This window comes from Saccopteryx leptura, chromosome 11, assembly GCF_036850995.1.
Source record: "Saccopteryx leptura isolate mSacLep1 chromosome 11, mSacLep1_pri_phased_curated, whole genome shotgun sequence".
Lineage (NCBI taxonomy): Eukaryota > Metazoa > Chordata > Mammalia > Chiroptera > Emballonuridae > Saccopteryx > Saccopteryx leptura.
Window position 1 is genome coordinate 34,139,706 of NC_089513.1, and position 12,408 is coordinate 34,152,113.

General features: G+C 39.8%; 1 protein-coding gene across 1 annotated transcript in view; it reads right to left on the bottom strand.

Moving 5' to 3' along the window:
• Positions 1–12,408, bottom strand: part of ASXL3 (ASXL transcriptional regulator 3) — a 186,845-nt gene that overhangs the window by 10,722 nt on the left and 163,715 nt on the right. Inside the window, exons 10-11 of the mRNA XM_066353262.1 lie at positions 5,022–5,118; positions 2,700–2,805 (exon numbers count right to left, since the gene is read on the bottom strand). Coding sequence (XP_066209359.1) covers positions 2,700–2,805; positions 5,022–5,118 — 203 coding nt within the window. The remainder of the gene's footprint in view (positions 1–2,699; positions 2,806–5,021; positions 5,119–12,408) is intronic.

Here is a 12,408-nt window from a genome sequence, read left to right on the forward strand (position 1 = left end):
TGGTGTCAGTCAACTGAAAATGATCTGATGCTAGGAAAAAAATCCCTGACATATCAGGAAAATGTGGGAAATCTAAAAGTAACAAAATTAGAAGGGCGGTCAATGAAATATCCAAAATACATCTGTCATCCAATATGAAATCAAGACAGAAAAAAACAATCGAGAAGTCCAGTGATTTAAGGGGACAGAAACTCTGTGGAAAAACTACAGCAACAAGGGGTTAAATAAAATAGCTGTTGGTATTCAGAGCTGAGAGGTAGTAAGTGGGAATCATATTCACTCACAGTGCTGTAGCTGACATCCTCTAGGGCAGGGACCTTTAACCTGGAATCTATGGAAGTCTGTGAAACCCCAAAATTTCATGTAAAAAAAAGTGTGTGTGTAATATTTTCTGAAAAGAATTTGCAGGATTAAGATACTGAGTAACTTACTTAGCCTTGCTGTGAAAACGTGGGAAAATTCAGTTTTACTGTCCCTCAGTTTAGGGCACTGTTTTTTAAATGTAGTCATAATAATGATATATCCACCTTATAGAACTATTGGGAGAAAGAAGTGAAATAATATTCGTAAAGCTCTTAGAAATATATCAGAGCCAGAGTACATGTGGTAATTATTTGTTGAATGAACAAAAGCTACCTGTCACACATGGTCTCTAGAATGTAGGCTGAGGGCAGAGCTTAGGTAGCCCTACAGATGACTGTCCCTGTGGCATCTAGGATACTGTCTGGCACAGAGGAGATGCTGGGTAAATACTGTTGGATTAATAAAAGAATGGGCCCAACACTCAATAATAGTTCCGGACCAGTGCATTGGAGGTAATTACCTCAGTTATGCTTCTGCTGTTAGTGAAAAGAGTGCCCCAACATCCCCTTTGTCAGACAAAAGATGAGGGAGGCCTCCTGAGTAGTGTTCAATGTCATCCTCCAGGGATTTTAGTTCTGCTGGGCATCAGCATGACCTGGGGAGCACCTAAAATACAGATTCCTGGGTTCCACTCCTGGAGAGTTCCAATCAATCAGTCTGGGGGGTTTCTGGAAATTTGTAGCTATTTTAAAATCGACAGTGAGAATCTGACACAGCCAGGCTTTAGTAATACTACTAGTGTCTATATATGAAGGTGTAGAACTAGCCAACAAGTTTTAATTTTTGGAAAAAAAGAAATGAAGGCAATTGTCTTCTTTCAGTTTTGCTTAATTAGACATGGTTACATATCCAAGGCCTTAGGGCAGCAATTGAAAACAAGCCTTCCTTGACTGACCAGGCAGTGATGCAGTGGATAGAGCATTGATTTGGATGCTAAGGACCCAGGTTTGAAACCCTGAGGTCACAGGCTTTAGTGTGAGATCATAGACATGACCCAGGGTTGCTGGTTTGAGACCAAAGGTAGCTGGCTTGAAGCCCAAAGTTGTGTTGGCTTGAGCCTAAGGTCACAGATTGAACAAGGGGGTCTCTGGCTTAGCTGGGATTCCCCAGTTAAGGCACATATGAGAAAGCAATCAATGAGCAACTAAGACACAGAGACTATGAGTTGATGCTTCTCATTTCTCCCCCTTCTTGTCTGTCTGTCCCTTTCTCTCTCTCTTCACTAAAAAAAAAAAAAAAAAAAAAAAAAAAAAGGAGGAAGGAAGGAAGGAAGAAAGGGTGAGGGGGGGGGAGGAAGGAAGGAAGGAAGGAAGGAAGGAAGGAAGGAAGGAAGGAAGGAAGAGAAGGAAGAGAAAGAAAACAAGCCTTCCTACACAAGAGTACCACTTAGGACAATTTACCAAAGGCTAGCCGACTCTGGGTAAGGAGGCTATTAGTCTTATAATTCCTTTTCATGAAGAGCACTCATGTGAGATTCATTCTGATGTTTTTCTCCATTTACAAGGTAGAACTCTTTGAAATTAGACCGAATGGTATAGGTTTTGTTACTTGCATCACCTCAGTACCTTTTACACAAAACAACTTTCAAGCATTAATTGTGTACATGGAGTTAAAGCTCAAATTCCTTTACTAAGGAGAATCTAATGGTACTGTCAATTGTCAGCTTCTTAGTCCCTCTTCCTCTCTTCGGGATCTGATTGACCTTGACACTCTAATGCTGCGCAGGTGAGAATATTTCCCTGCTGACTATGAAGCAATGGAGAAATACTTTTAATCTAGTTCAGCCACTGCCACACTTCTGTGTGGCTGGCAATATTTTAAAAAGAAACACACAATTAAATATAAGTTCAAAACTGGTTATACCCAAAGAGGAAGATGGGCAAAGGGTAATAACACCTCAAGCTCTTCCCTCCCAAAAAGACTAAACAAATATATATGCATGCTCAACATTTTAGAAAAATGTGAGAATTAAATGTGTCTAAAACTACTTACGTCTAAAGTATTCATTAATAAAAAATACTTGGATAAAAATCAGGAGATTTCTTTCACTGAAATCCAGTTAAGAAAGCCAAAATTGACTTCTATAGGATTTCACGCTGTTTTCAGTCCAAAATGAATTTTCATGGACAAGTTATACACCCTTGAAAATGCATTTTTAAAAATTTAAGTGCTGATACGCCACTATAATTTTACCTGCAATTTCTTACACTGAGGGACTATTGCCTTTTATCACAGCTTTATTAAGTTTTACAGCATATGAGTGTGCTATGTGAAGCAGAGAATTACATTTTCATTTCCTTCTGAGAGAAATGAGAAAAAAACACTCTAGCACTTACTTTTCTCCATAAAACCTTTCAAAGAATTTTTCTTTCCAAGGTTCTGTTTTCTTTTCCTTCTCAATTTCTTGCCTTATCCGCAATTGCATTTCTGGAGTAAACTCTCCTGGAAAGAAAATGCTCATATATTGAGTCAAATGGTCATATCCTTTGCCAATTAATCAAGAAAACATGTCATTAATTTGAGTAAACTTTTATGGATGTTGAAAACTAAAAGCTGAGCACTGATAATATTTCTACAGCTTCTCTTTTTATGACATCACTTAAATAGTCATTTAGTCATGGATGAAAGCTCCAACATTTAGCAAATGCGTTGCCTGCTCAGAGCTGTGAGTGAAAGAGTATGTACTACTGTATTCAGTGTCCTGAATGAAGTTGGTCTGGTGAGAGGACAGGCACACAGCTGATGACAATATAATGTCAAAAGCCCTATGTGGGATAAATGTAGTGAAAGTATAGGAGGGAAAGCACTTAATTCTGCCTATATCAATTACAGAAGGCCACGTATAGGAAATGATTCTTGAGTTAGCTTCTGAGGGATGATTAAGCTTTAATAAAGTAATTAATTCAGAAGGCACAGAGATATGAATATGTGTATTTATGTTCTTTTTAGTAGCCAACTGTGAATATAACATAGGATGAAATAAAATAGAAAAGATAGGCTGAGGCTAATTACCCAATGCATGCTCTAAAGCAGGGGTCCCCAAACTTTTTACACAGGGGGCCAGTTCACTGTCCCTCAGACTGTTGGAGGGCCGTACTATAAAAAAAAACTATGAATAAATCCCTATGCACACTGCACATATCTTATTTTAAAGTAAAAAAACAAAACGGGAACAAATACAATATTTAAAATAAAGAACAAGTAAATTTAAATCAACAAACTGACCAGTATTTCAATGGGAACTATGCTCCTCTCACTGACCACCAATGAAAGAGGTGCCCCTTCCGGAAGTGCAGCAGGGGCCGGATAAATGGCCTCAGGGGGCCGCATGTGGCCCGCGGGCCGTAGTTTGGGGACCCCTGCTCTAAAGAGAGTTCTGAATTTTTCCTTTAAGACACAGAGGGAGGTCCTGATGGTGGTTAGTGAGGGATATATATGGCCAAATAAGCAGTTCGAGATAGGGTCGAGAAACTGAAGGACTCCACCTAAAAGCCTACTGTCCTAAGTAAGAGACAGAAATTACAGCCAGACCAGTAGCGGTGGGGCTGAGAAGAGGATGCAGGCTCACACAATTCACACTTCATGGCCAGAAGGAGCTGGGGAGAAGGAGACACCACCAAAACACAATCAAGTTTCAAAGTGAGGAGCAGTGAGGACAGAGTGGTGATCTTAACCTCGAGAAGGCAGGAGGAGGAATAGACAGCAAAGGAAAGAGAGTGAGTTTAACATGGGCATTTTGGTTTTAAGTGCCTAATATCAGCTAGGGAGATCATGTGTGCATCTGGAATAGGACACAGAGGGACAGGACAGAGGAGTGAGAGGCAGAGTTGATGTATTCAGCATATGGGCCATAGCCAATACCAAGCTATTGAGGCTGCTTAGAGAATATGAATAAGTTAGAAAAGAAAACACCAGGGAAGAGAATGGTAGAGACATTAACCTTTACCTTCCAATGAAAGGGTAGGAAATCCTGAAGGAAGCTGAGAAATGGCTGTCAGAAACGTAGCTTTAGAAAGAAATTGTAAATATATTATGCATATCTACAGTAGATGGTTTCCAATCGAATAGGATAACAAGCAAATGAGAAATTGGAGCAGGAACATGAAATGGAGGGGCTACGGAGGGACTCGAACTCTGCCGTTAGAGCGCCATCAGCGTTTCCTCGAAGGGGTTACTTCAGTTGCGTATAGTGGGGTCACACCCAATCTGAGAGGGAGAAAGGGTATACTGTAGTAGCATTGGGTATGTTTTCGTCTTTTAAGAAGCTTGGTGACTAAAAGAAAGATAAGGTGAAGTGGTGGCTTCAAGGGAAGAAAGGATTAAAAGAAGATTCTTTATACCTCAGGTCATTGATAGAATATATAATGCGTCATACAAGTACTGAAAATTAACACTCTCCCCAAAATCTTGCTATATCAAAAATTTTATTCCACTCCAGAGAACATCATGCTTTCTTCAAAAATATCAGATATCAAAAATGTCAAGTATAACAAAAGAATTGGAGAAGTCATTTGGAATAAAATGTGAATTTTTACTCAATTAAAGTACACTTAATGGGGGGGGGGTGGTAAAAAGACTTGGAAAGCAGAGAAAGGCGCAAAGCTCAGTACAGCATGTGTGCTCAAATATATCAAATAGTAATAGGAAGTAGAAGTTACCTTCCGCCAGTCGCTGTTTCCATCCCTGTGCTGCATATGCAAAGAATTCGTTATTTAGAGCTGAAGTACTGAGGCGTAAAATTCCATCGCTTCCCATCTAGAAAATAAGCCAACAAAAACAAGATTACGTTACGAATAATTCAAAGCAAAAGTATGCAGGAAAGAAGCAAAAAAATGAGGGAGTGTGTGTGTGTGTGTGTGTGTGTGTGTGTGTGTGTGTATGTGAGAGAGAGAGAGAGAGAGAGAGAGAGAGAGAGAGAGAGAGAGAGAGAAAGTGCAGGTAGAAGGAAGAGAGGAAAAGAAACCAACCAGAGACGGCTCTCCTAGTATGAAAAGTGCACTGTTCACAGTGACTGTCCAACAACAAAATACACCAATTTAAAGAAAATTCTTATTAGGCATTTCCATTATTGGTGGTGAGTATAACAAATGTGTGTGGTTTAGTCAAAATAAGTTTTATATGTTATTTTTCTAATATGCCTTAAGTTGTACCTAATGGAACATCAATACATGTTTACATCTTTTGATTAGGTTTTTTAAATGAAATCTTCTAAAATGTGTGAAAACTAAAAAATTCGGTCTGATTGCTTGGATCCTTTTACTGTCAGAGGTTTGGACAACAAAACGTTCTGAAATATATTAAAACAAGTACACCCTCACTATCATACATATCCCTCTACCCCGCCTCCTTTGGATACACACAAAACCAGATATATAACAAGGACTAAAACATGTGCAACTATATGCTCCTAACCTTTTCCCTCAAATATGCTGATTTCTTAAACTCACGTATACCAGAGACCCAAGTAATCATCATCAGACTGGATGCTTTCAACTCTGCACTCCTTTTACTGCATTTTCTATGTGCATGTACTGTGCTTGCTAAGATAGGGGATAGAAAGAGTTAGTTGCGTCCTTGGCTGGCTTCTTATGTAGTTGAGGAGGGAAGATAAAACATATAGAAAGTTAGATAATGCCAGCATTAGATAGGTGGAAATTAAGAAGAAAACACATAAAAAGTTAGATAATGCCAGCGTTAGATAGGTGGAAATTAAGAAGTACAAAAAATAAAGGCAGGGAAAGATATATACCTGACACAAATGGTCAGGGAGAACTGAGGCCAGGGCTGACACTGGTGCAGGGTCTTGGGAGAAGGACAGATTTAGACAGAATGGTTTCAGGGATAAGGCACAGAGTATACTGCCAGAGAGTGTGAGCTGTTTGGTAGAGGCACAGCATCATGGAAAATCAGTAACTGGACTGCTTATGAAGGTGTAAGGATGTTTTATTTTAGCCTGCTAGGCAAAGGCCCGGCAAACTATAGCTCCAATATATATTTTTAAAATGTCCTCTTAATCCTATATGCATGCTTCACATATTCTTTTTTTTTTTTTTTGTATTTTTCCGAAGCTAGAAATGGAGAGAGACAGTCAGACAGATTCCTGCATGCGCCTGACGGGGATCCACCCGGCACACCCACCAGGGGCGACGCTCTGCCCACCAGGGGGCGATGCTCTGCCCCTCCGGGGCATCGCTCTGCCGAGACCAGAGCCACTCTAGCGCCTGGGGCAGAGGCCAAGGAGCCATCCCCAGTGCCCAGGCCATCTTTGCTCCAATGGAGCCTCGGCTGCGGGAGGGGAAGAGAGAGAGAGGAAGGAGAGGGAGAGGGGTGGAGAAGCAGATGGGCGCTTCTCCTGTGTGCCCTGACCGGGAATCGAACCCGGGACTTCTGCACTCCAGGCCGACGCTCTACCACTGAGCCAACCGGCCAGGGCCTGCTTTACATATTCTAAGCTTGAATTAGTCACCGTTATCTGAAAATGTACTCATAGATTTCTTATCTCCATGTTTCAGTTTGTTTGTAGTCTTTATACACATCAGACACACTATCCCTATTTTAAAATTTAACTCAAATAATGCCTTCATGAATGTGTCACCTAAACCACTACTTAGGAGCAGAGGAGAACACCAGATCTAAAAATAAAAGTTGTACTAACTATTCTAAACTGTATAATGGTCAGCCAAATCCAGAAAAGGGAGACCGTGGGAACATATGTGAGATATACCAAATGCTGCCATCATGACATCTACAGAAAGCCACAGATTTGAGATCCTGTATTTCTTCATCTAAAAAATATTCTTCTTAGTTTCATTCTAAGTTTCTTCATCTAAGAAACACTAAAATATTCAATGCACTTGAAAAATTTCAGCACAATTTCATTTGTTCATTGATTGTTTACATACTCAATTATTCCACCTGTATTCAACAGATACTTATTAAGTCACTCATATGAACCTATGTACCTGACACCTGTATGGGTGTTCGCAGTACAGTGGCAATAAAGAAAAAGCTTCTACCCTTGTATTCTGAATATATTCTACATACAGCACATGCTTCTGATCTATGTACATCTCTTCCACCTACTAGAGTCCAACACAGCTGTAATGTACAATTACCCTGCCAGTGTCCCACCTTATGGCCTTACCACCACCCCAAGATATGAGTACAAAAATGTCCCAGCCTTCCCACCTTCTGATTGGATGATTCTAGGATATGGTTCTCTGGAATGTGGTATAGGCACTAAGCCAATAGATGCCACCTGGGTCTTGGATTCAGGCATGGAATGAATGAACGTTTGTACCATCACATCTGGGGAACCACTGGCAGACTATGCACGCCTTGTCTCCACAGCTCTAGACTATGTGGGAGTAGAAGTTCATGTTTCCAGGGGGCATCATTTCTGCTAGGGCAGGGTTTCTAGCTTTGGCACTAGAGAACATATCCTATGCATTGTCCCAGCCTTCCCACCTTCTGATTGGATGATTCTAGGATATGGTTCTCTGGATGTTTAACAGCACCCCTGTCCTTTATACACTCAATACCTACAGAAACCCCTCTCCTAGATGTAACAAGGGCTCTTATCAAGAATGTCTAGCAAACAATAGGATGAGAAGAGAGACCAATTGAATGATATGCCTCTAGGAAGTCTAAAATTTTCTGTGAATATTGACTCTGAATATTTGTTTTTGTGGTTTGGGAGCCTTGAATAAAAGCAAATCCACTTAGGAAGACTAAAAGGGAAGAGGTATTCATGCACAGATTTTCAATAGATGGGTATAAAAGGCAAGTTCCCTGAAGAGGTAAAGGAAATTTGTTTGCTATGCAGTGCATTTATATAACGCATGGTGGAAAAGGTTAAGACTTTTCTGCATATAAGGATATGTATGGTGCCTTCTAATCCTCTATCATTCATGCAATGCCATATTGCAAGTACTCAATAGATGTTTATTGTCCTTGCTTTGTGTGGTGAAAGGTTTGAAATTTAACTACAGCAGCTGATAAGTAGGATTTGTTTTGTGCATTCTGCCAGACCAAGGGCATGATTATTAATGGAAATTTCAGCATAATTTTAAGACACAAAGAAATACCAGTTCTGGATTAGCTCTAACAGAGTCTCGAGATTTTAGCACATGAAAATGCAAGGCAGTGTAAAATAAACACATTCAAGAATAAGTAAGCTAGCCCTGGAGGAAAATGTTTGTCTTTTAAAACAAAACAAAACAAAATAATATTAACAGCCAGATTTGTAGCCTACATGAGACAGCACAATTAAACACTAGGGCTAAATTAGACTTAGGAAACACATGCCAATAAAACTTTTCAAATACACTATTAATTTTATGGCTTTAAGAAATACTGTCCAAAAGACATAAGATTTTAATGTAATGAGCTGGAACAATAAACATTTCTGAAAGGTTTATTTATTTATTTATTTATTTATTTATTTATCACCGAGCTATAAATTCTTGTTTTTCTGATTACCCACAATAGAAATGTTCATTCTAAAAATTCCCCTCTCTCTCTTATAGTAAAATGTCTAACTAAGCTATTATTAAGTTATGTTTTCTCTTAGATCAGAAAACCTCTGATCATACTGATGACTAAAGAGAAAAATAAATATTAGTAAAGGGAAACTTATTTAGAAATCCCTTTACAAAAATGTAAACTATTGGTCAGTGTATCATTTGCCTTTAGTATTGAGTATACGTAGAGGCCCTGAATAGGAACTTAAAACAGAGACAGAGATCAGTGCCCTTAGGCCAGGGGTCTCAAACTCAACTCAGCATGTGGGCTGCAGAGCAAGATCACAGCCATTCGGCGGGCCGCACTAGGTCTACAAAAGGCAACTGTTACGCAACACTTTTCTCACTGCAGTTGAAAACAAAACAAAATCAGTACAACAAGCACAATCGTACATGCAGTTTACTCAGTGTCACAAAACGACCAGAAACTGTAGTTCGCATCACAACTGCTGTTAACTAAGCTAATATCTAGCTAGGATGCTAGAGAAATGAAAAATACAAGTAGGCCCCTAGGCTTACTTAATTTTATCCAAAATATTTTGAACTTTGTGGATTAGTCTGCGGGCCGCACAAAATTGTTCGGCGGGCCGCATGCGGCCCGCGGGCCGTGAGTTTGAGACCCCTGCCTTAGGCAATGGCCACAGTGGCTTTACTGACAAAAGTACTGAACTCAGTACTGTGCTGAACGCAGCACAAGAGGGATAGAATTACCAATTCTGATTAATCAATAGGTGGGGACATTTGAGCTACTCCCTTGCCCTTTAATCTGCTCTAAAGAAGTTCCCCTTCCTGACTTCTTCATTCTCTTCTGCTCATTCTCTTCTCTGCTTCCGGACTTCCTCATTCTTGTTTCTGCTTCTGTTTTGTGTGTATCAATAAATACCCATAGGACTGAGGGTCAGGGCTCTCTCAGGAAAACTTGTATAGGGAATTGTGAGATGTTCTTCTCTTCACCCCTCAGTGCACTCCATGTGGTCTCCAAATAGTCACTGTTTCCACAAGTATATTAATATATATTTTATGGGCTGAATATCAGTGGAATTCAAAGGGTTAAAATGTTGTTGTTACTTGCATACCACTAATGTTTGAAGTTTAATAAATGTTAATTTTGTACAAGAATATAACTACATTTAATAAAATCCTATAACCCTCTACTATATTCTTTTTTAAATTCATTTTATTTATTTATTCATTTTTTAGAGAGGAGAGAATGAGTGAGAGAGAGAGAGAGAGAGAGAGGGAGAGAGAGAGAGAGAGGGGAGAAGCAGGAAGCATCAACTCACATATGTGCCTTGACCAGACAAGTGCAGGGTTTCGAACCGGTGACCTCAATGTTCCAGGTTGATGCTTTATCCACTGCGCCACCACAGGTCATGCCCTCTACCATATTCTTAACCATGTTTTTCCTATCTTGGGTTTCTTGAGAGAGATTCAGAATGCATGGCATGTGGGTTGCTTAGAGAGGAACAGTGAGAAGCATGCTGGAGAGTTAGAATGTGACTCAGTAACAACGGGACACCTAGAAGGCTCGGCAATCTGGACTTCATTCTACAGATGATGAGGACCTAGCCATTCAAAACGAATCAAAATATGATGAAAGGATCATGCTGAGTGTGTGAGGGTAAGCAGACTGCGGCTTTAGACATAATGGTCAGGATGGGCTGCTAATGCTCACTGTTGATACGGGACATTGGAGCAGACACCTGAAAGGGGGGAAGTAGTGAGGTGTGCAGCCATCTGGGGAAGAGTGGGCTGAGTGAAGGAAGGCATAGGAAGGCAGAGGCCCTCAGCCGGGGCATGCAAGGAGGCCCTAAGAGCTGGAAAGACCTTGGAGAGTGGAAAGAACAGGAGTGGAGGGGACAGGACCATTTCAGGCCTTGTAGCCCAATGGAAAGACTGGCTACCCTCACCCTTTTGAGTTAGGAGGGAAGCCTCCAGAGAACTTAGGCCTGACAACTGAAAAGATCTGACATTTCATAGGATTGCTTTGCCATCTGTATTTAAAGAAGACTCTAGAGTAGTGCTGTCTGAAAGCGATATCAATGTGAGCCAAACATGTGATCTTAATTTTTCTAGTAATCACATTGAAACAGTAAAATGAAATGGGAAATTAATTCTAATTTACTTATAACTCAACCTATACAAAATGTTGTTTCAACATATAATCAATATAAAATATTGTTAACGAGGTATTTTTTTCATTCTTTTTGTATACTAATTATTCAATATCCCCTGTGTATTTTTATATCACATCTCAATTCAGATCAGCTTAACAGTCATGCAGTTCTTCAGTGTGCCCAATAGCTAGGACAGTGTTTTAGAAGATAAAGATTTACCAGATACATAAGTGTGTGGTTACTGCAAAACTCCAGGGAAACGATGATAATAGTCTGGACTAGGGTGACAGCAGTACAGGTGCTAAGAAACGTTTGGGTTCTGATTAGACTCTGAAAGTTGAGCCAACAGGATTTGATGGTGGATTGGATTTGCACTATGAGAGAAAGAGAGCAAACAAGGATGCTATCAAAGACTTTGGCCTTTGCAATTAAGGCAAAGGGGAGGCAAATGGGGATGGAAAGAGACTTTGTTTTGGGCAAGGAGTACACGATGCAGCGTGCAGATGATGTTTTGTTGAATTGTACATTGAAACCTGTGTAGTGTAAAACAATGTCACCCAAATAAATTAAATAAAAAATTATGAAATTGCTAGTTATTAAAATAGAGAGGACTAAGGGAGGAGGAGGTTTGGTTTTGAACCAATTAAGGTTGAAATGTTGATTATAATTCCAAGTAGATGTCTTAGATATCTTTCTGCATATACTGAGGATGCCCTGGACATAGGCAAGATTACAGACATGGATTCCTGTCAAGAAGCATCAAGAAAAAGCCAAGGGACAAACGATAAAAAACTTTGTTCAGGCAGTGACAGTAAAGATACATATTATTCAAGAGAGGTATAGGAACCAGAATTGATGGGGCTGAGTGAGCATGTGTGTGCACAGTGAAAACAATAAAGGCATGAAAGATGATTCCCAGGAATAAGGCTGGTGTAATCGGCTAGATGCTGGCAGCAGACATCAGGACAAGAAAAGACACAAGAAACAACAGTGCTTTGGACAAAGAAATGATGATTTTTTTCTTTGGATACTAAGAGTATCTTGAAGGCATCCAAGTGAAGAAAGTCTAATCAGTAACCCAGACTGGGCAAGAAGTTTCACAGTGACAACAGAAATGAACACAGAAAATGAGGAATTATTAGCATAGAAGGTATCCTTGAAAACATGGATATGGATGATAGCACACAGGAAGAATTGCCAAAGGAGAGAATGCCTTAAAGCAGATTCCCAAGGAACCCCAACTTAGAAGAGACAGGAAGAAAAAACTAATACTGTTAGGAATACTAAGCAAAAGCAATCAGAGATAGGAACAAAAATGAAGCAAACAGCATCATAGATGCAAGAAAAGAAAGTGTTTTCAGAAGATAATCTGTATTGAGTATGTGCTTATATCTACCCATCAGTGT